This window comes from Carya illinoinensis, chromosome 8 (assembly GCF_018687715.1).
Source record: "Carya illinoinensis cultivar Pawnee chromosome 8, C.illinoinensisPawnee_v1, whole genome shotgun sequence".
Classification (NCBI taxonomy): Eukaryota; Viridiplantae; Streptophyta; class Magnoliopsida; order Fagales; family Juglandaceae; genus Carya; species Carya illinoinensis.
Window position 1 is genome coordinate 25,578,279 of NC_056759.1, and position 23,025 is coordinate 25,601,303.

The 23,025-nt window shown below is 35.2% G+C and overlaps 1 protein-coding gene across 7 annotated transcripts; it reads right to left on the minus strand.

The window, feature by feature from the left end:
* Positions 1-3,626: 3,626 nt before the first annotated feature.
* Positions 3,627-11,360, minus strand: LOC122319305 (protein NDL1-like). Of its 7 annotated transcripts, none has more exons than XM_043137308.1 (11): positions 11,087-11,357; positions 10,785-10,884; positions 10,345-10,442; positions 10,149-10,246; positions 6,655-6,715; positions 6,481-6,567; positions 5,744-5,821; positions 5,541-5,597; positions 5,345-5,412; positions 4,776-4,911; positions 3,627-4,247 (listed from the first exon to the last, which is right to left on the minus strand). In XM_043137308.1, the coding sequence occupies exons 1-11, from the start codon at positions 11,144-11,146 to the stop codon at positions 4,008-4,010; spliced, it is 1,083 nt and encodes a 360-aa protein (XP_042993242.1). In that variant the 5' UTR covers positions 11,147-11,357; the 3' UTR covers positions 3,627-4,007. The 7 variants fall into 7 exon arrangements, with proteins under 7 accessions (XP_042993242.1, XP_042993244.1, XP_042993243.1 ...); XM_043137310.1 differs by having other exon boundaries at positions 5,345-5,400; positions 11,087-11,353; XM_043137309.1 differs by having other exon boundaries at positions 10,149-10,237; positions 11,087-11,352.
* Between the last annotated feature and the right edge of the window lie 11,665 nt (positions 11,361-23,025).

The window sequence follows — 23,025 nt, forward strand, 5'->3', positions numbered from 1 at the left end:
GATCTTTTATCTTTCTGGAAAGCATGGTAACATTTTAAACATGGCTTTGATCATTGAAGGAGAAGTATCTCTCAAAGGATTATTCTTTTTGCTGAAAAAGGAGGCATCCTCACAAGTTTTAGACGAACAAGGCTTTTTTCTATTTTTAGGTTTGCAGAAAAATACTTCCCCACCTTATTTATTTACCCAAAAAAGACTTGTTGTACTTGCAAATTTCTTGGAATTTTATTTTTTATTTTTAATAAGATTTTATTAATACAAGTAACAAGGCAAATTCAAGTACACAGGAAGTATACAAATATTGAACCTAGTTACTAGTTAGGAACTAGAAAAAGAAAAAGAAAAACTCATGGATGCTAATTCCTTTAGTTATTAGTGGTTAAAATTCGCCATTTCCCTTGCTTTTAGATTTTTGGAACTAGTGGTAGTTTATGACTCTGCAATAATACCGTTACAGATCACTTGTCCCAAAAATTTAAGACAACGGTAATCGATGAATTTCATCACTTAAACAATATTCTAATATATCACTGTTGTTGTCACCTGTCATATAAGTAGTTATTATTATCTGGGAAGTTTGAGAACATGGATTGTGGAATTTTTCTTCATATGCTAATTAGTGTTTATGCTAGTGTAATCCTGAACATAAAAGTGCAACTCAGGAGAGAGTGAATTTGCAGCCTTGAAAAACAAATCCTTCCCCAAGGAGAGTGGGATCATAGCCCAAGAAAGGAAATCCTTCCCCAGCCAGTATGGAAATACAGTCTGAAAGTAGCGTCCCTTCATTGGGGAGGGTGAAGACAAAGCTTAAACAACAACCAGAGTCTTCCAAACCATCAAATCCAAATAAAAGAGTGAAGTTCTATGCTGGTGTTGTCAGGCGATCTCAACGTATCCAAAATGCAGTTATACTTGCTCAAAACTACCACATTGAGCCTATTGTTGAAGAGATAGTTCTAAGTGAAAGTGAGAAAGAAGATGACCCATTTTGTATGGCTTAGAGGGAGCAAGATTGGTCTGAGCCAACAACTTTTGGTGAAAAAAACTTGGAAGAAAAGATTGAATATATCATACAATAATTGTAAGCACAAGAAAAGACTATGGAAGCATTGAAGCCTGAGTCATCTAAGACGGATGTCTCATACAAAAATTGTATATAGGCTCCCAAAAAAAGGTTGAATCCTTGAGCAAAGAAAATAAACAACTTTCCATGAAGCTGAAAATTGCTCTTGCAAAACTTGAAATAATAAGTCTCACTGCACCTCTTAAATATTATTTGTTTTTCAACGATTTATACAACTATGTTGCTCTATCTTCAGTCATTGCTATAAAACTTGTTCTACAATTTTTGAAATTGTTGCACAAAATTACTTCTATGTGGATATAACTCTGAAGAGTGGCCAGTTACCATCACCAGATAATGCATTTAATTTCTTTACAGGAGTAAAAGGAGAACTATTTCGTTTTTTTTTTCCTTGCTTGAACATTTTTTATTGTTATGATTGTGAGTACTATTAGAGTGATCCTATAGAACGAGTTAATGTAAATCTTGCATGCAAACATCTATAAAAATGTATTGTTAGTAGTATATATATTGTTCATTCATTCTTTTCTACACATGTTGCTATGGGCCGTGCCTATCAGACCACAGATTTTTAGGGATGTAGGTTGCCTTGACATCTAATACCTCCACTTGTGGGAAGTTAGGGTATACAGAAGAGAGGACCAATTAGCTTGGAATATGGGTTCGTGAGTTTTAATTTAGATCATTGAGGTTTAGTAACGATTCTGATGAAAGATCTATTTTCTAAATAAAATTTTCAGGTGCTCTTAATTTTGAATTTTTAAGAACCTTGGATAATTGACAATTGACAAAACATTCTACATTTTCCACGAGATATATGAGGTCATAAGAGATTGTAAAATTATTCATTATGGTGGATTTCACCCCCAAACAACCAGTGAACGTAAACGTTATGATGAACCATGTAAATTTCCGTGTCTCCATTTATTTATTTTTATTTACTATTATTTTATGGATGAATGCGAAGAATATTGTATCAAAGCTCGAATCATCATCGTGGGCCGAAGATAATTCTTTCATCCCTTCCGATTTGTTATGCAAATTTTAGGCATTAACATGGTCATACAAAGGGATTTCATGTGTGAAAGTTGAATCTCTTGGCAGACACATAATATTTTGAATCTTACTACATATGACGTGTGTGGAAAGAAATGATCATAAAAAATTACATGAGACTTGTTTAAGTATTTATAGTTGATAATCCGATACAGCTTTTATCCTAGTTGATGATATTGTTCATCGTGCACTATGATCATTGTGGTTAAAGTTTATACGTTTGCGCTATTGGAAATAGTACTCCATCTTTGTATTTATTACATACTACATCATTTCCAACCTACAATTAGGTGAGTGAATAGATCACTGTTTTTTCACAGTTGAGTCCCGTAGACTATTGTCAATAACCTTAATTTATGTATTTTGGTGACCTTCGACTATGTATGAAGTTGAGGTTTTTGTGTTGCCTATAAACTATGTTTAATATGGTTTAAAGAGACAGCGTTGGGAAAGCTATTGAACTAGGACTTACTAGCATGAATGCAAAGAGAAGATTATTTGTTAACATACATGTATTGTGTTTACTCATTGTTTGCAAGTTATATTGTTTATTTGATGTTGTGGCATAATTGCAACTACATCATTGCTCCGCGTCATTTGGACTCAAGAGGGATTAGAGAGAAACTAAATTTGACGTGAACATAACAAGTTACTTTTGAGATATTGCTTTGACGATCTTCTTTATTCAGAAATTTGGTATAGTATTCCCATTTTTATTTTGCAAGTATGCTCAGTAGTCACATAGCTTAGTTTTCTTTTAGAGGCCTAGTACTATGCCCACTACACATGAGTAAGAGATGTGATTAAAGGGGCATCCATATTGGGGCATGCCTCCTCCTCTCTCTTCAAATGCCAAAGCATATTACACCTCATTAGGCCAAGCACTATGCCCAAGTAAATGTTAAGAGCCACTTCATTATGCTTTATAGCTAGGCATGGTATAAATGTAGATATAGCCCTTCCTCTTGTTAAAAATGGCACTAGGATAGGAAAAGCTCTCTCAAATGTACATCTCTCTTGACCAGGGCTCTTAGGCTGTAGATCTTGTAGCTATAAAGATGAGTTATTTGTTGTTGAATAGACTCTGGAAAACTCGTGAAACAACTGAACCCAATTTTAATTTGTCACCCGAGGTAGCATGGGGTGAGGGTTACCAGAATAAAAAGGAAAAGGAATTCTCTTCCCCATTAGTGAAATAAAAACGAAAGTAGATGGTCCTGGGACCTCAAAAGAATGATAATATAAAGCATCCGAACTGATATCATGCAAATGGCCTCATCTGGTCTCTTTTCCTTTGTAGGCAAATGGTCCATCTGCTTTGAAACGACTAATTTTGCTCTAAATAAAAAAAGCACATAATGGTCATAATATAAAAGTTTAAATCAGTAAAGAGCTGCAACAAAAACTAAAATCACTACCCCATATCACAAATGAGAGCCTTTTCATAGATGAGGAGCTACACCTATAACTAAAGACACATTTCCAGTTCAGAGAAAATACCTCAGGTATCAACACAGATTTTTCTCCTAGAATTACAAAGTAGTCTTGTGTACAACATGAATGATTACAGAGAAAATATCTTTTCACAAAGAATAATTCTAATTCTATCTTCCATCTGAATCATATCCTCCTCTTTTATCTACGACCAAGTTTGAAAATAACATATGTTCACTTAGTCATGACCAACAATTTCCTAACCCAACTAACACAATCAAAGAATATGCTATCCCTGTAGAAATTACAAATAAGTGATGGCTACATACATGTGCTTGTATTGTGTGTGAAGCTGAGACACCACTGCCCCTTGTAGAAAATTGCTTCACAGGAGACACAAGTAATGAATACACGCTTCAAATAGTCATTTACATCAAACTTCAATATCTACTCGGGTTTTGATGGGTTTAAGCTTGACCCCAAGACTCTCTGAAGAGAGAAGTTCTGGTGCTATGCATGAATGGCTTGAAGGGCTAGTTGGGTTCGAGCCATTACTTGATGAGAAGGCAAAATGCTGTTGTCTGTAGTAACCGAGCCCCATCAAGAAGAATTCAATAGGAATTAGCATGGCATATGGATGTTCTTCCGTCACCAGCGATCCACAAGCTTGAACCTATCAACCACAAAAATAGGATCATTATACAAGAACTCATTACACTTGACATAATGTGAGAAGTAGAATACTGACGTACGATACACATGCAGTCATCTAGTTCTAAGTCAACGCCATTCAAAAGCAAGAAGGTGAATATATACAATAATACAAAAATAAACCCGAGTTCTTTAACTCATTGATTCTAAATTGTCAACTTTTTTTCCTGGCCTGCTGATTCAAAAAAAGAGACCACAAAATCAGAAAGTTGAAGATCATCAATATTTTTTTATCTACACTTCAATATGAATTTACACTTGAATCAGATGGTTGATCATCTCATTGGATATCTATCAACTGCAGAAACTGTTCAAGAGGCCAAGGTGTCATTGTTTGTCCTTTCTTTTTTCTTCTCAATGAGAGGTGCTGTTAAACCATAGATGCATGTTATTCTCTTTCTTTCAGTGCTACTTATTCCATTACCATAAGTGAGAGTTAAATCGGATTAACATATTGAGAAAATGGAAAGCGAGGAGAAAAGCATGCTACCTCAACAAGAGCACAGCTTTGTCTGCCCATTTTACCACTCATATACACAGCTTCAGCATGAAATTCACTACTTTCACCGACAAAAATAAGTGTCTTGCATTGCAACTTCTTCAATCCATCTGTAAGGTCATGCCTCCTGCAGATAGACAGTATGAGCAATACACGAGACATTCATACAGAATATGAGAATTCTCTGGACTTTTGAATGGCTTCAACAGCATGCCAGCACAACTAAAATTTTGTCTTTCCCTTACTGATCTACTGAACCGACCTATCACCGTCTCATAACAAGCTGCCTTAAGGTATATATGCGCACACTTGTTTCAAAAGAAGCATCAATTTCAGCTAAAATTTTATAATGTGAAATGCATAGGTACCAGCAAGGTTGATTCTCATATCAACTATAAGCATATGATACCAAATTCAATGAGGCACCACAAGAAGACTTAAGCTGCAATAACAGGTTCGAACCGTTATGGTTGTGGCCAGTCAAATTACATGGAAACAGAAGCTTGAAAAATGGAAAACATATCTAATAAAGTAAGTCTATAGAATAGACAAGATCTTACGCGTTAATTGCTTCAAGGAAACGCATGACATTCAAACTTTGCCTTTCATCCAGTAACTGTAAGCACATCTCAAATAAACCAAAAGAAAAGAAGAAGAATCAACAAGGTTTAAGTGATGTAGAGTCATCACTCAGTCGATATTATTATTTAAATCAAAGCAATTGGCAAGAAATTATCGAAACTGAGATTTCCATACCTTTCTGAAAGTTTGTATTATGTCAGATTCTGCACCATGCAAGCCACTCCTAAGTTCCTGCAAGACAGGAGATTTTTTTTTTTTTTTTTGACAAGTAATACAGAGATATATGAGAGTTACCATTTTTGGATTAGTAGATATATAGAAGAATTATAACATATATCAAGAGCTGAGAGTCTGAAAAGTAAGGTAACTTGAAGTACCTTACTAAAGTAACGCTGAAGAAGGCACTCCTTCAGGACACCACACATGCCATAGAAGTATAACAGATTCAGCAATACCTGCGATAGAGAAATCCATACAATTTACACAAATCTCACAATCAATGAGTATGTAATTGGTTTATTTTTATTTTTCCACCTTCCATAAACATCATTTGATAAAAAAACAAAAAGAAAGATAAAAATGTCTTATGGCTGGTGTAAGTTCAATCCTTCATTTGTAATGTAGGATTGAACTGGCATTCTTAACAAGTCAGTTATCAAATGGTTCTATTTTTCGTATGAAGAAAGCAACAACATGAGGGACGGAACTATGAATAATGATCACTTTCCTAGGTAGAATCCACCAAGAAGAGTTTAGTTCTGAGGAGTGTTAGAACTTTGGACAATGAGTGCAGCCCACTGAAGGTATAAATGGTGCAGTTACAAATAAGGACCCCCCTCCTGCCCATTTGTTATGTCAGGTCACTTAGGTAAACACATGGACCGTAAAAAATTACATTGATATACACTGTTCTATTGCATTCATCTTGGTGTCCATGTTAGATGCTGATACCTAACATTGAAAATCATCTCTGCTCCATGTTGGATACTGACACCTAACAGTGCCTTCATTACATTAATTGCACAAATTCAAATTAGTGATGAACTGTGACTGCTGCCGCATATTATTTTTTCAAAATTACAAGTGCTGTTGACTTATCCGTGGAGATCAGAACCTTATTGTAGAGCCACTCAGTCCATAAGGGTGCTCTACAAATTGGGGACACAAGAATCAACCCAAGCACTCGCTCTGTGTATTTCATCTGCCATATTGAAAAAAAAAAAAAAAAGCGACTTAAAAAATAGGAAAATAATGACAAAGAAAGGGAAGCTGACTTTGGCCAACTTACTGCAAAGAGGGTAAGAATGTAAGCACCAGCTGTTACACCTACGCACATAACTTCTTTCAGCCTGAAGTAGAAATATCATAAAAAAGTGCTTAAGAAAAACTGCAACTGACAACAGCTGAAGAAATATTTTTATTTTATTTTTATTTTTTCATTTGTGTCAAGTAGCAGCTGAAGAAATATATACGTTAGCTATAAGGGAACCCAAATGCAAAGCATATATGCATGTTCCTTGGCTTCGTATATAAAGAAAAATATATAAACATGAAAATCTAATCCCTGATTAATAATAATGTGGTAAATTTAAAAACAAGAAACACTAAGTGCAGATGCACTACAAGTAACTCTCACGTAACAATTTTCCATTACTAGCTGATCTAAAGCACCTAAATTAGTAAAAAATAAGATAAAGGAAAATGATGGCACCGAAGTATTTGGCTGTTACTGGGGCATTACATAGTTTATAGTCCCCCATATATAATGGCCCTGAAGAGGTGGTGCTCTTGGATTAGGTGCTGCATATCGACGGCAAGGTTCTCAGTTTTGGTGAATGGCAGCCCAGTTGGCTTTTTTAACATCGTTCGAGGTCTAAGGCAAGGGGATCCTTTATCCCCCACTTCTTTTTGTCATTTTCATGGAGGCACTTACTAGAATGATCTTTGCTATGGTCAACCGTTGCTTTTTGGCTAGATTTCAGTTGGGGCAACCAATTAGGGTACTCTTAACATTTCTCATTTATTGTTCACAAATGATACTTTGATATCTTGTGAGGCTGAACAAAATCAGATTGGCGCATTAAGGGAACTTATACTTTGCTTTGAATCTGTATCCGGTTTGAAAGTGAATTTATCTAAGTCAGAGTTGGTTCCAGTTGGTAACATACACAACATCGGCTGTTGGCTAACACTTGGATGTAAGATCTCCTCTTTTCCATAGTTACCTCGGTCTTCCTTTGGGGGCTGCTTCTGGCTAAATCTATTTGGGATGTAGTATTTGAGAAGATTGAACGTAGATTGGTAGGTTTGAAGAGATTGTATTTGTCGAAAGGTGGTAGGATTATCCTAATCAGTCAAATTTACCAACTTATTTCTTATCTTTGTTCCCAATTCTAGCAAGTGGGGCGATCCAAATTTAGAAACTCCATCATGAGTTCCTTTGGTGTGGGTTGGGGGATGAATTCAAATTCCATCTAGTCAAGTGGGATAAGGTATGCTCCCCAATCTCTTCTGGTGGGGATACATTCCCGGTTCGCTCTTTCTATAAGTCCTTAACACAATTGCAAAACAATCACTTTCTTTTTTGGAGAGTAATGGGCTCAGTTCGGTCTAGTTTTGGAGAAATTTTGGAACCAAAAATTTAAGAATTGATATGGACCGATTCATCACTGAAACCGGAACTTTCAGTTTTTTCGGTTTCGGTCCACTTTTCCAGTTTACCATTTACACGTGTGACACTATAAGTAAACGGTTTTCTGGTTTTGATGCCTTATGTGCAAGAAAAGTGGTGAGACTGAGGATCATCTTGTACTGCATTGTGAGATTGCTAGAGCATTATGGGAGATGTCTTTAGAAGGTTAGAGCTAGCTTGGGTTATGCCTACTAATATGGTTGATCTTTTGGCCAGTTGGACGAACCTGGGCGATATTCTACAAATCACAGCTGTGTAGAAGATTGTTCCTATTTGTATTCTTTGGTGCCTATGGCAAGAATGAAATGATCAGACTTTTAAAGACAAGAAGAGCATTCATTGGAGGAGATTAGATTACTTTTTGCTAGAACTTTATTTCTATAGGCCAAAGTTGTAGATTTTAATGGTCTCGATTTTCATGATTTTCTTGTTTCCATTTCTTCCTAAATAGGTGTTATCTCTTGTATGCCCCCTTGTTTACTTGGGGCTATGCCTATTCGTATTAATACAATCGTTTACTTATCAAAATATATAATGACTGATTCTTAAATCTACCGTTTTGCAAACCAAGCATTTATCTCATACATTGAGAATCTATCATCAAAATGCAACATGGAGGTCCTAATCTACTATGTGCACATCAAAGCCAAGAGGAATTACGGCAAGCCAGCAGTGGAGCAACTGTTATCTAGCATAACTGCTGGGTTTGAAATTAACCAATTATTGGAGCCAAGGTAACTAATGGTACAAGCAATGGTAGGCATTACTTTTTGTTAACCAGGCAAAATAACTGATAAAAATACAAAAAAGAACTTTTTTCCTTTTTTATAAGTAAAATATTAAATAATAAGAATAGGTATAGCCCATGTACACAGGGAAAATCGCATCTAAGAACTAGATAAATGGTTTTGAATCTATCAAGTTTCAACCTAAGGGGATTTGAAGTTAGCTTCTCCTACAAAACATCCAAGTAAATCTGAAGTTTTTTTAAAACACCACAACTTCTATTCAACAAACAATTTCACAATTATTTATCTAAAAAAATTGGTGAAAATTAGTAACTATGGGAAAATCAAGAAAGAAGTTTGTTTTTATTCCAAAATGCCTCTGTGGCTTCAAATAGAGTTCTAAAATTGAATACTTGACAAGATATCACAGAAAAACTCATCATCTCATCCCCTTCAACTTCGAAACTCCCCCTAGTTTATTATATTATCATGAAAATCCCTTGACATATAGTTCTAAATTTGGGCAATCAGTACAATCCATTATGGTTATTAGATTTGCAACATTTTGGCCCGGTAAAACGAGTCATCTGCCCTTCTCTGGAATTCCTAGTAACTTATTATGGAAATGTCTATATTCCAAAGTATCAACCTATAGTAGAGTTCTCTTTTTCCTCTTACCGGCATTGGAAACTCATAAAATCCTTCAATGTATCACACTTTTAGATGGAGCTGGTGTCTTTTCCAATATTGATCACAATAGATCTATTTGGCCTGGTTAAATGAGTCGTCTGTCCTTTTCTTAACTTCCAGACAACTTATGATGAAAATCTCTGTATTTCAAAGTATCAACCACAGTTTTTCCACCTACTGGTATTGGAAAATTCTACAGAATCCTTCATGATCTCTCTCTCTCTCTCTCTCTCTCTCTCTCTCTCTCTCTCTCTCTCTCTCTCTCCCTCCCTCCCTGGATGGAACTGATGTCTGCCAATATTGTGCATAACAAATCTTACCTTGGAACTCTGATATCCCAACACAAGAATAGACTAAACAACTGGAGAGAGATTTTGCATTCGTGGACAAGAAAGAAAAAATGAACACTAGGATAAGAATCAGTGTACACTTCCAAAACAAAAGCAATCGTGGATCTACAGAATTGATAAAAAAAACTAAACGGGAAAACCGGAAAGGTAAAGAAGAGGAGAGATGGAACAAACTACATGTTAGTGTAATCCACCTTAATTGCCTAACTCATTCAGTAGCCAATGATGAGAATCAAAGCCCAACCATTCCCTTTATAGACCCATTGCCGCCAATAGTATTAAAAAAGTTAAAACTGGTAAAACAGAACGAGATTAGACATACCCGAAGTAATCAAGAACTTCAGCTACCTGGTCTGCAAGGTCATTGACGCTAAGCAACGGAGCATCTGGAGAAATGACTTCAGCTCCTACCTGCAACAACTTTTAAAATAATGAAAGCCAGAGACTGTTAATATCAGCGAGAGAGAGAATTTGCAATGCGATTTTTATGTCCGAATAAATGCATGGAGGATACCGACCTCATGGCCTGGGGCATCAATGTGATAAATGCAGAAGTTATGAAGCAGCAAAGAAGCTGCATCCGAGCAAAAGAATAGGCCTTGGAAACAAGACATGTCTGTGAACGCCCAAACAACATTAAACGATTAGAAACCAAGGAAACAATTTCAGTTCTAGCAAATTTGAATTGAATAACAAGAGAATAATAACTATCCCAGAAAGTAAAAAACACTACCCTATCATTGAAAACTCAATCTTTTCCACGAAGTCTGGAGTGTACAACAGGACCCATTGCAGATAAACTCAAGACATATGAATTAAGCACAGTTTCTCAGTAAATCAAGGCTTCAATCTCACTGACAATATTTTGAATAAAAATGCAAAAACCCACCAAAACTACATCTCCAAGAGCATTAACAATTTAAATGAGCAAAAAAATAAAAAAAAAAAAGACGCATACAATTGAGAGCAACATCTGGGTATGTTATCAAGGCAGGCTTTTCTTGGTCTCCACATACAAACACAGAGATTAAACCTTTGCTTGTCTTCACCACAAACTCCTGCAAAATCACATTAAGAAAAAGAAAAAAAAAAAAAACAAAAAATAAGTAAACAAACAAACAAACGTGAATCATAAACTCAAAACAAATATGGATTAGAGTAACAGTAAAGAAGGGAGATTAAAAAAACAAGTACTCTGCATTGGATAAAGCAAACAAATAAAAGGGAAAAAAAAGTTATTTGTGGCTTCTGGTCGCTTGCCTTCCCTCCAAATGGCAACATATCAATGTGAATGGAAGCTGAGTCACTTGACTCGCCCATGGAAACTTTCTCGAGCAGTGGCTTCTTATCCTTACTCCTTCAGCTACCGCTACTTTCCCCGCGGCTTTCCTTCCAATTTTCCGTTCTCCACGCTTGGGTCTCACAAAACTAAAGAAACAACCTAAAACGTAGTACAGGAATTTACAACGGACAAGGCAACTTCCATTGAACATAATGACGAGTTCGTCCTCCCATCAACGCTTTTGACTCCCTTGTCGTTTAGTTGGTTTTGTGCCGCAGAAGTTACCGTTGGGCTGGATAATACGGTCAGCTCGGGAGTGTTTTCTCTTCTTGGTCCGTACCGACAGGGGGCAGCCCTTTCAACATGACGCCGTTTCGTAAGTCAAACGTCGTCGTTTTCATTGCTGACAAGGGCAAATGGAGGAGGGACATAGACTTGTCAGGAAATAAAAACACTCCACCACGGAGTTTATGGTAATTTAGAAAAGGCATATTACAACTGTATGACACCTGGAAGCACGGAAAGGGAGTGCTCCCATACTTAAAAATCTATCATAGTCCGCCAGCTCATACTTGTGAAAGCCATAGTATTCTTGTCTTTCTTTTCGTGTCAAAGTCAGAAAAATTAGGATTTTTTTTTTTCTTTTAAAGTTCTTACTTTTATATTGAACCAAATATTTAAATACCTTATCCTTAAATTATTAAATTCATTTCAATTCAAAAATTTTTTATACGTGAGACCTATAAAATTTTTTAATTTAATATATTTTTATACACAGGATCTATAGTCTTTTTTCAATTTCTTATACAAACATCTAAACTTATCTTAATATTCAAATATATCTAAACTTATTTTAGGTAGGTCACACAAAACTCATTTTATCATCTTAACTCATTAATATTTATAAAGAACTCAACTCAACATTGAAATGGAGTTAAATTTCAAATTATGAATTTAATTTCTTTGTTCCAACTTTCCTTAAATTGAATAATGACAAAGATGTCAATGCAACAAGCTATACAAGCCACCTGATTAATGATACTCTTCTTCTTCTTTTCTTCTTCTTCTTCTTCTTCTTCTTCTTTTTTTTTTTTTTTTTTTTTTTTTTTTTTTTTTTTTTTTTTTTAATATCAAAAGAACTAAGGAATTTTTATAAATCATCAAAGATTACATCATCTTTCGATAACAATCGAAATAATACAATCTAAAATTTCCTCAATATCAACCAAGTTCTCTTGCAGGATTATAGCATCTTTTGCCAAGTTGTGAGCAACAAAGTTTGCTTCTCATTTTGCATGGAGCACAAACTAGCTTGAAAAAGACTGTAGTTAGGCATTTGCATTTGCAAGGATTAAACTTGATTGACTCTTATCATGAGCCTCCTTATTTAGCCTGGTGACCACTTGGGGAGCATCTCCTCAAGAATAATCTGTTGAAAACCCATTTGGTTGCAAAATCTAATAGCCATCATAGCAGCATACACTTCAGCTTGGAAAACAGTAGTATGAAGTTCTCTACTAGCTCTCAGAGTGCTAGTGACCTGTCCTCCTGAGCCCCTCAAAAAACTCCTATCCCTGTTCTTCCTTTAGCCTTTGTCTAAAACTACATCCCAGTTGGCTTTATATATGCCTAGAGGAGGCTTTTTTTTTTTTTATTTTTTTTCAAAGAACAAACATGTTGAGAATTTATGCTTCTGGTAGGGATCGAATTCCTTTGAGACTCCTTGAAAATTTGTAGGTCCTTTAGACTTTTTTGATGATCAAATTTGGATGTAGAAATCCTTTATCATGCACCACTGAGTTCCTCCTCATCCATATAGCTCTTGTAATAGTGGTTGCCTCTTCTAATTTTTCCTTTGTCAACCTTTGTACCCACCGAGTCACTGTGGAGAATCATCTTTTGAACTTTGTTGCAACTTTGACCCCAAACATTTCTAGAAGTAAGACAATCCCATAATGATGTCCTACTATCTCAAAAAAACCTAGTACATATGGGGTATGTTTAAGCAGTTAAAACTTTTCTCTTGCACAAATTAGAGAAAGTGAGGAGAGCGTCTTTACAAGCTCCCCATATGAAGGATTTCACAATATTGGGCACTTTCATATTCCATACAGCCCTCCACTCCACATTTGAACACTTTGAGAGATTTTCTCTTCATATATGTTAGCCAGCTCCCTATGAAGATGATAAGTACTTTTAAGCGAGAAAATGCCATTTTGAGAATGGTTCCATACCAGCTTGTCTTCCTTATCCCCGGTGCTAAGAGGGATATTTTTATTAGTTCAACTTCTTGTTTGGAAAAAAAAAAAAAATTGGATAAGAGGCCATCCTTCCACCAATGAAGATCTTTATCAATTAAGGCCTCGTGTGGATTCGGAAAGCATCTCATCTTATAATTACAACTTCTCTAAATTCCCACATAAAATGTAATAAGCAATTCAACTTTTTCAAATTTTAAAACAATAATAATATTAAAAAATAATATTCTAACTATATTTTATTTAACTCTAAAATCATTTCATCTTATCTTTGAATCCAAACCAAGCCTAACTCTTTCACATTATAATTAGCATGCAACCCTTTAACTGGAGAATGAATTTTAAAAGTATTAGGATTATGAATCGATCTATCTTTCCATATTTGAATTGTCCTACCATTGCCAATTCTATATATAAGTCATTCCTCCATAAATTTCTTCCCCTCTAATATGCTTCTCCACAAAAAATGATGGTCTATATCCAATAAAAGCATTCAGAAAATCAGTTGAAGGGAATTATTTTTGTTTAAAGAGTCGAGTAGGTAGAGATTCAGGATGTTGCATTATTCTCCAACTTTGTTTTGCCAACATTGCAAGATTAAAACTTATGAATCTCTAAAGCCTAGTCCTACTTTGTCTTTAGGTAGCCCCAATTGGTTCCATTCCACCCACTGTATCTTTGATTGGTCTTCATTATATCCCCACAAAAATTTCTCCAATAATCTTTTGATTTTTGCGAATATGGACATAGGGAGAAGGAAAATCTCCATCATTTCATTTCCAAATATAATTCAAATACAAACACTTTCAAACTAATCATTACAACTTTTTAAAATTAATTTTTACAATTTTCTCAAAATTTCAAATAAAAAATAAAAAACAATTCAATTTTTTCAAATCCCAAAACAAAACTTATATTAAAAAATTATATTCTAATAATATTTTAATTTTATAATATTTTTTATTAAACTTTTTTTCTCTCATTTCCCAAATTCCAAATACTTATCTCAAACTATATCACTTATTACTACTATTTACAAATTATCTTACTACTATTCATAAAATTCTCATCTCATCTTATTCCCCAAGCATCTACTTAGTCTTCCAATTTGTCGTTCGAGATTAGACTTTGTTAATAATTGATTTGAAAGATGTAGCTTTAGATCTGTACAACAACAGGTAAACCAAGATATTTTTCAAAAGAACCAATGCTTTTAAATCCTACAATATCCAGAATGTTTGATTGGATAGAATAAAGAGTATTTCTGCTAAAAAAGATGGAGGATTTTTATTTGTTCAGCTGTTGGCCTAAGGCTTTTTCATAGATATCTAGAATGTATATCATACAGCTTCGCTCCAGAGAATTTGCCTCTTAAAACAGAAGACTACCATCAGCAAAGAGGAGATGGTTGATGCACATAGAGCATTTGCAAATTGGAACACTTGGGATAATTCCTTTTAATTTAGACTGATTGAGAAGTGAGGTAAGAGCCTCAGCACAAATGAAGAAGAAATAAAGGGAGAGAGGATCACCCTGCCTAATTCCCCTTGTGGATTGGGAAGTTTGTTGTGAAACCCCATTAAGTAAAATGGAAAAAGAGACAAAAGAGATGCAATTCATTAGGAGAATGATCCATGTAAGATTAAATCCCATTTTCTCCATAACATCTTCAAGGACCATGCAATTTGAGTGTTCATGGAATGCGAGATATTATATGCCACAAGAGTGCTATTTCAAATCAACTTGCCGGGCACAAAAGCATTTTGGTTTGGGGAGATAATATTAGGCAAGATCTTTTTTAATTGATTAGTAAGGACTTTGGCCACAACTTTATAAATTACATTACACAAACTGATTAGCCTAAATTCAGTTACTTTCTTTGGCTCATTTACTTTGGGAAAGAGAGTTATGAAAGTATCATTCACTTGCTGTAAAGAGCTTCCATTCTTAAGAACATCTAGCACAAACTTGTAAACATCACCTCCAATTGTGGCCCAATTTGTTTGGTAAAATTGAGCCAGGAATCCATCTAAGCCAGAAGAGCACAATGGGGCCATTTAGAACACAACTTCTTTGACCTCAAATTCAGAAAATTCTTGAGAAGAGTCTCATTATCTGTAGTGACTCGAGCTTCTAAACCAGCCAAGCATTCAGAAATATTAGTAGGAAAAGATGTGGTAAAAAGAGCTGAGAGAAAACTTGTGAACATTTCACCAATCCTTGGTTGGTCAGTAAGCAAATCACCATATTCATACAAGATTTGTTTGATAAAGTTTATTGATCTCCTTTGGTTTGTATACATGTGATAGAACTTAGTATTTTTGTCTCACTTCCTCATCCAATTTTACTTTGCTCTTTGTTTCCATTTTAGATCTTTAGCCATTAGGATTACATCCACTTCTTTTTGGAGATGTTATATGGTGCTAACATGGTTGCCATCTCTAGTGTCTTGAAGTAGAGTGATTAAGTGAATTTTGTTGTTAACCCCTTCTTGCTTTTGCTTGCTATTTGACTTCCAGCTTTTGAGAGCCATCCTAAATTTATTTGATCTGTTGGTAATGCCTAAATTTGTATCAACTCCATTATTAGCTTGTTTCCATGCTTCAGAAATGGTTTTGGCACAGTTCTTATCCAGATTTCAAGTAGCTTTATATTTGAAACTCTCTTATTATTCCTTAGGCTCGAGTTGGGAGAGGAGGATAAAATATACATGGGTTATGATTTGAATTTTGTGCTGTTAGGACTAAACAAGTAACATCATTAAAATACTGATGCCAATAGGACTTGGCCATAGCTTTATCAAGTCTTTCATTTGTGAAGTCCCTACCCAGACCATGTAAATCTCAGTCCCTTGGTCCAAAGCTCACTGAGAGAGTAGTAGTCCAAGGTTTCTCTGAATGCCTCCATTTGTCTTGGTATGAAAGATTCTCCATTTTTTTTTTTTTTGGTGTGGTTTGTAATTTCATTGAAGTCCCCCAGACAAAGCTAAGGGATTGAGTCCTTAGGTTTGGGATTTTCCAAAAGGCTCCAACTGCTATTCCTTTTTGAGGTAATGAGGTGGCCATAAAATCCTGTTAATCTCCGTTGAAAATCTCTAAATTCACTAGTGATTGTAACATTGATGTGACATTTAGTGAAATTTATCAGGTCAACAACAACCTCTTGTTTCCAAAGTAGGGCTAAACCCCCATTGCTTCCTACGTTGTCAACTACAAAGTAGTAATCAAATCTCAATTTCCTTTTAATAGATTCAATAATATCCTTATTGCATTTTGTTTCAATAATAAATTCAAAAAATACATAACTCAAACTATCTCCTACTATTCATAAATTATCTCACTCTCCAAATTTTAGACTAGTTTTACTTTTTTTTTAATCTAAAGTTAAAGGATTTTTTTTTTTTTGTTTGTAAAAAAGATTTTAATGCTCGGATAGTTTGAAAATTTCACTTTAATTCTATTGAAAGATTCAGGTGTAGTTTGGATAGTGAGATAAGATGAGATGATTTTAGATGAAACTTGAATAAAATATTATTAAAATATTATTTTTTAATACTATTATTATTTTAAAAATTGAAAAAATTGAATTATTTATTATATTTTGTATAGAAACTAGAGAAAATTATAATGATGAGATGAAATAAAATGAGTTGAAACCATTTCAGTATCCAAACTATCCTTTGTCCCAAGCAAACAAACTGGAATGGGAATAGAAAATCAAATTCCTTTAGGAATTCTCATTCTGCGAACCAAACATATCCTAAAAGTTAACAAAATAATTTTAATTTAAAAAGTTATTTGAAGAGGTGAAAAATTAAAAATAGAGAAAATATTAAAAAATAAAACAAAAACTCTATTAACTTATTCAATGATATAATCAGTTAAATATTTTGAAGTTTTATTGTTAAATTATAAATAATTTAAGGAAAATTATATATATCACGCTAGTTACTATCTCAATTTCATCCTATTATATAAGAATTGATACATTTATCATAATTGGATTATTCTTTACTAGATAATATCATCCAATAGTGATAAATGTCACTTCTTATATAGTGAGATTGGAGTATGGTTTACTCAAATTTCTATTACAATGTTTATATTTTTCTAATTTTTAATATTTTTGTTGTTTAATCCATCCATAAAATTATTCAAAGGCTGACAAAACATGCATTGGATAAGAGTTTCTTCTAATTATGTTTTTAATTGAGATTTTTGCTTATATAGTGAGATTGGAGTATGGTTTACTCAAATTTCTATTACAATGTTTATATTTTTCTAATTTTTAATATTTTTGTTGTTTAATCCATTCATAAAATTATTCAAAGGCTGACAAAACATGCATTGGATAAGAGTTTCTTCTAATTATGTTTTTAATTGAGATTTTTGCTTATATAGTGAGATTGGAGTGGGGTTTACTCAAATTTCTATTACAATGTTTATATTTTTCTAATTTTTAATATTTTTGTTGTTTAATCCATCCATAAAATTATTCAAAGGCTGACAAAACATGCATTGGATAAGAGTTTCTTCTAATTATGTTTTTAATTGAGATTTTTGCTATTTTCAAGTCTGGTATGTAACATTTATAATGAGATCTATTATATTCATAAAAGAAATTGAGTACCAATAATTTTTATGTAAGCTGATGTGGTAGGTTTTTATATCAGAGATGTCGTTGGCGTGTCAATAAACACTTCTAAGTAGAAAGCACACCAGCTTACATCAGGAAAAGGTGTAAGCTTTTATATCAATCTTTTTTGATAAGATTAAGTAGATTAAATCTTAAGCTTTTATATCAATCTTTTTTGATAAGATTAAGTAGATTAAATCTTAATTTCATCGATACCACTCGATTATATTTCTAATAATAAAATAGAGAAAGCTCTTAACCTTAGGTTGCATTTGGGTGCTAAGGTAATCTAAGATGAACTGAGTTGATATGTGAATAGTTGTTGTTGGGGAAATTTTTCCAAGGGCACGATCCCAGCCTAATGAATAGTGACACCCTGTCATAAACTAGGCCAAAACCCACTTGACCCCTTGATGGCCAACCCAAGAAGCTCTCGGCCTAGCCAAGCATGGACCAAGGTGTTAGGTTAGGCTAGCCAAAAAGCACAAGACATTTTCCTCATTCTTTTCTTTGGACAGAGAAGAGAAAGCACGCTATCTCGATGGAACTCCACACCTTAGTTCCGTTCGGCTATGCTACATTAATTGTTAGTGCCAGAAAGCCACGTTGCATTAAATGAGCCCTGCCAAGGGGTGTCCCTCTGCTCAATCGTAGGGAATGAGTCACTGACCCCAAATGTAGATATAAAAGCAGCCTCCCAGATGTTAGAAAGGGGGTCAGTAATTCAGAACTTTAAAATAGCTACATCTCCTCCTTGACTCAAAGCAAACTTAAGCATCAGAGGCTTTGTTCGGCCACCCCACATAGTAGCTGGATCTGGAAGTTGTTTCATGTATGTAGGAACATGTTGGAGACCCGAGCCACTGGGGACCTGGCTTAAATGTGTACGAAACATGTCGTTAATAGTTGTATTTTGTGGATCCCATAAAGATGTATTTGAATGTATGAAGTAGGTTGAGATATATTTAATTTTTTTATATGAAGTTAAAAAAGTAGTGAGCTTTATTTATAATTTGTTTGGAATAAGCTGAAATGAGCTTAGAACCCAAACATAGCCTTAGACTTCATTTAACAACTCTAAGAAATACCACAAATTTATACCACTACCAAGCAAACAAAAGAGAAATTTACAACTTTCAATATTTTGTTAGGTCTCTAAATCGGTAAGAATCATTCAAGTATTAGCACATGTGCACATATATAGTCAACATGAATTGCGATTCAAGTTTAGTTAAAAAATTATACTTTATTTTTCTCTTGTAGTTATCTATTTCCAAAATACCCTACATCTAATTAGAAAGACCCTAAGAAATTAATTATAAAGAATTTAGAACATATTGATTTGTCACTCATTGATCCAAGACGCGTTTCAACAATAATCATGGCCACAATATATTAGTCTTTGTTGGAATTGGCACATTGTGCTATAAATTATGATGTACAAGTTTGCTTTTATTTATTTGATAAAAAAGCTAGCTTAAGAAAATTTTGTAGAAGGACCATGTCATGAGTTCAAGTCATGGAAGGAGCAACTTATAGGCTGAATTAAAATGTTTTAATGCTATGTATGTGCATAGTATTAAGTCATTGAATAGTGATATATGAGTGAAGATACCACAAGTAAATGACTACCACCAGGTCAGTCTCCTCTTAGCACCGCTGTACAGGGCCAGCTTGGTCATCGACCAGCACTAACAGCGCCACCACTCCATGGGCATCCTTTCTATGGTCTTCTTTCCCCTTACCTCCCTCTCTCTCCGATGGGTCACTACACACACACACGCACGGTTTCTCCCCTGTGCACCACCATGCACGACTACCCACGCCACCTTACCACCACCACCATGATCCTCTGACCACCATAACCTTCGCTAGCTATTTTCATGTCCAACTGAAGTCCCTACAGCTCTCACTCTCCCTCACTCTCTCATGCATGGTTGCCAAAACTACCGCTGTGAGCGACCATCTGGCCACCACCTGCCACCAAGCACTTCCGCCAACTTCCCTCTTCCTCCCCTTAGCTCCCCACGAAATTCCATAGCTTTCCTCCATCTCACACACCCTCACACTTTCACATGCATTGTTCACAGCGAGATGTTGTAGTGCTTTGCCACCCAGACCACCACAAGGCCACCTTGAGCCTTTCCAACACCACGCCTAGCTATCTCTAAGCCTAAACTGCCATTTTACGTGGTGGACAGCCACTGTACGCGGTGTTAATCACCACGTACGACTCCTTTGACGCCTTGAATGTGACGGACAGCGAGCGATGCACGAATTATCCTGTCGATGGTATAACTCTCTATCTCTCATTATTTGTGGTATATGTTAGTTAATAGGTTGTGGACTATTTTGTTAGTAGTGTGGAGTTCGTTGTGAAGTGTGGCCGTGTAGTGAAGTGTTGTGCGTAACTGTGTAGTGTTGTGGACTGTGCTATGAAGTATGGGTGTGAGGTGTATGCCGTAGTTGTGATGCGGCATGGTATGTGAAGGGAGTATATGTGGAGTGTACTTCATGTAGTGCAGTGATGCACCATGTGACATGCGCCGTAGTGACGTGTGGCGTAGAGTGAAGAGAGTACATATGACGTGTGCTCTGTGTTGTGTAGCGATCCAACATATGGCATGTCGTGAATAAAAGGATGGTTGTGTAATTGAGGAGCATAGAGTGTATTGTGTAGCGTCGGAAACTGTGTAACAGTGTCCCGAAATAGCTATGATGTGGCCTGTAATCCGAGGTAACGGGTGTCACATTGCGGTTGACTTATGGCTGAGAGTATTTGCGAAGTGGTGGAAAAGTGTAAGAGTAGTGTAGCGGAAGCATGGCAGGTGTCGTGTCGTAACTTGGGATTTGTCTCAAGCAATGTGACGTGACATAGGTGTATTTGTCTTGTTAAGTGTTGGGATGAACTTGTAAAGGGGCTGAGAAGTAGGAAGAGTCCTACCTATCGAGTCTGAGTAGAAATTGATATCAGAGTATGGAGCTTGTTTATACAAACAGGCGATCATTGGTCTATAAGTTAGTCTTAGTAATAAAGGGATAAGGTATATGTGCCTTTGGCGAGACACGTGTGCCAGACATGTTTACCATATGTAATGGGTAATCTGTCATCAGCATAGTTGCACGATGTTTAAACCTCAGAGTTAGCTTAAAGTCATGTGGTATGTATGGATGGGAATGAGGATTGAGTATGGATTAGGATACATGAAGGTAGTAATGGGTAAGTTGTATAGGATTGAGATGCATGACTTAGTCAATCTGAGTCATGTGTCGACATGTGGTTGATAGAAGAGTAAGACAAAGGTTTTAGTGTTTTAACCCTAAGGTAAATTACAGAGGTTCACTTTAAGGAATAAGACTCTGAAGATTTTAGCATATTAAATGGCACGTAAGAGCCCCGGGATGGACAAAGAGTGTCACAGAGTGTTCTAAGTGAGGCATAATTCTATTTCTAATATAGTTGCTTATGCATTAAATAGAGAATGGCGTAAGGTTATGTGTATGCATGTAGGTTGCCATCTGACAAGCACACGAATGGACTGTATGGAATAAGTATGGCATGATGTCCAAGTAAGTATTACGTTCATAGTCTTATAGAGTTTTCTAAATAAAAGAAAACTGACGCAAAACACTGTTTTAAGAAAGAACGTTAAGTATAAGTTTTCAAGTATATGTACATAACGGCTCTCCTTGGCAGCCCTTTTTCACATACTTAAAGTACGTAAGTGTATACATGTGGATGGATGCTATAAGTGGTACGTATTGTATGTATGTTCACGAAATAAAATGAGAGGCCTCGGCCATATGCTTTCAGCGACGCGAAGAAACTCTTTTAAAATGTCCCTATAAACTGATATTTTAAATGATGTCACGAAAGATGTTTAAGCTTATGCTTTTTAAACGAATTTTATGAATGAAAGGACCGAAGGACTATAGGAACTGATTGAAAGAACTAAAAAGGACTGAATGGACTGAAAAAGAATGAAATGACTGAAAATGAATGAATGGACTGAATGCTTAATGTATGAAAATACGTAACGACCATATGAATGAAAAGAAAAAGGTACTAAAGGAATGAACTGGACAGATTGCAATGCCAATTAAGTAGTACTAATAGTGTACCCAATGCTACACCCTGACAGAATGGGTTCCCAACCTGTGGCCACGGGGGGAATCAGGTTCAAAAGACTGCTAACCCCAGCACACGGGGTGCAACAATGTGCAAAAACCAATGAAAGCCATAAGAAAGAATATATGCATGTTAAGAAAAAATACATGTATGTATAAAAAGATGTATTCATGAAAAGACTCTTTAAGAAATGAAGGTTGCGAGGAGTGGAGAATTGTTTTACGAGAAGAAAACACTATTTTAAAAGAAAAACCCAACCTCGCAACGTTTTAAAATAAATTGAATGTCTATGTATGATATGTATAGAGTGATGAATGTATGATTGAAAAACTATGTTGTTAATTATATTTTAACTGTATGAAATAATACTTACGAGTCATCGACTCATATTAGTTTTAATGTGTGCTCTCACAGGGACAAGATGAGCATGACACGTCAGGACGGGTGCAGCTCAAAGGGAAGAGCATGAAAGCCTAGGCACGATATTTTGTATGAGAGATTTTAATTATGAAATTTAATGTTTTTCACTGTAACATTTTAAATTAAAAAACAAGTTTTATTTATAAACATTGAGTCTTTTGTATCCTGACACAAAAGGAAAGAAAATTTCAAAAGGAACCGTAATTCTCGTCGATTTTCTTAAAATCATTTTCTAAATGACCCACCACAAGGACATGCGTTATTCTTAATCTTTGCTGGATCAACTTTTACTCCACCACCATAAATCAAGTGACCAAGATAATCAATCTCCATCACCCCAAATCTACACTTTGATTTCTTGGCAAATAATTTATGTTCCTTCATAACCTCAAAAACAGTTCTCAAGTATTGCGAGTGATCTTCATAATTTTTGCTGTAAACCAGGATATAATAAAAAAGACCAATACAAACATTC

What these genes read in the sequence shown, in the direction of transcription:
- LOC122319305 (XM_043137308.1), bottom strand. Translation starts at nt 11,146, where the DNA reads ATGGGCGAGTCAAGTGACTCAGCTTCCATTCACATTGATATGTTGCCA. An exon ending in TGTTGCCATTTGGAGGGAAG is followed by an intron (nt 10,885 to 11,086) that starts GCAAGCGACCAG and finishes GTGATTTTGCAG; the next exon opens with GAGTTTGTGGTGAAGACAAG. An exon ending in TTCAGCGTTACTTTAGTAAG is followed by an intron (nt 5,598 to 5,743) that starts GTACTTCAAGTT and finishes CCTGTCTTGCAG; the next exon opens with GAACTTAGGAGTGGCTTGCA.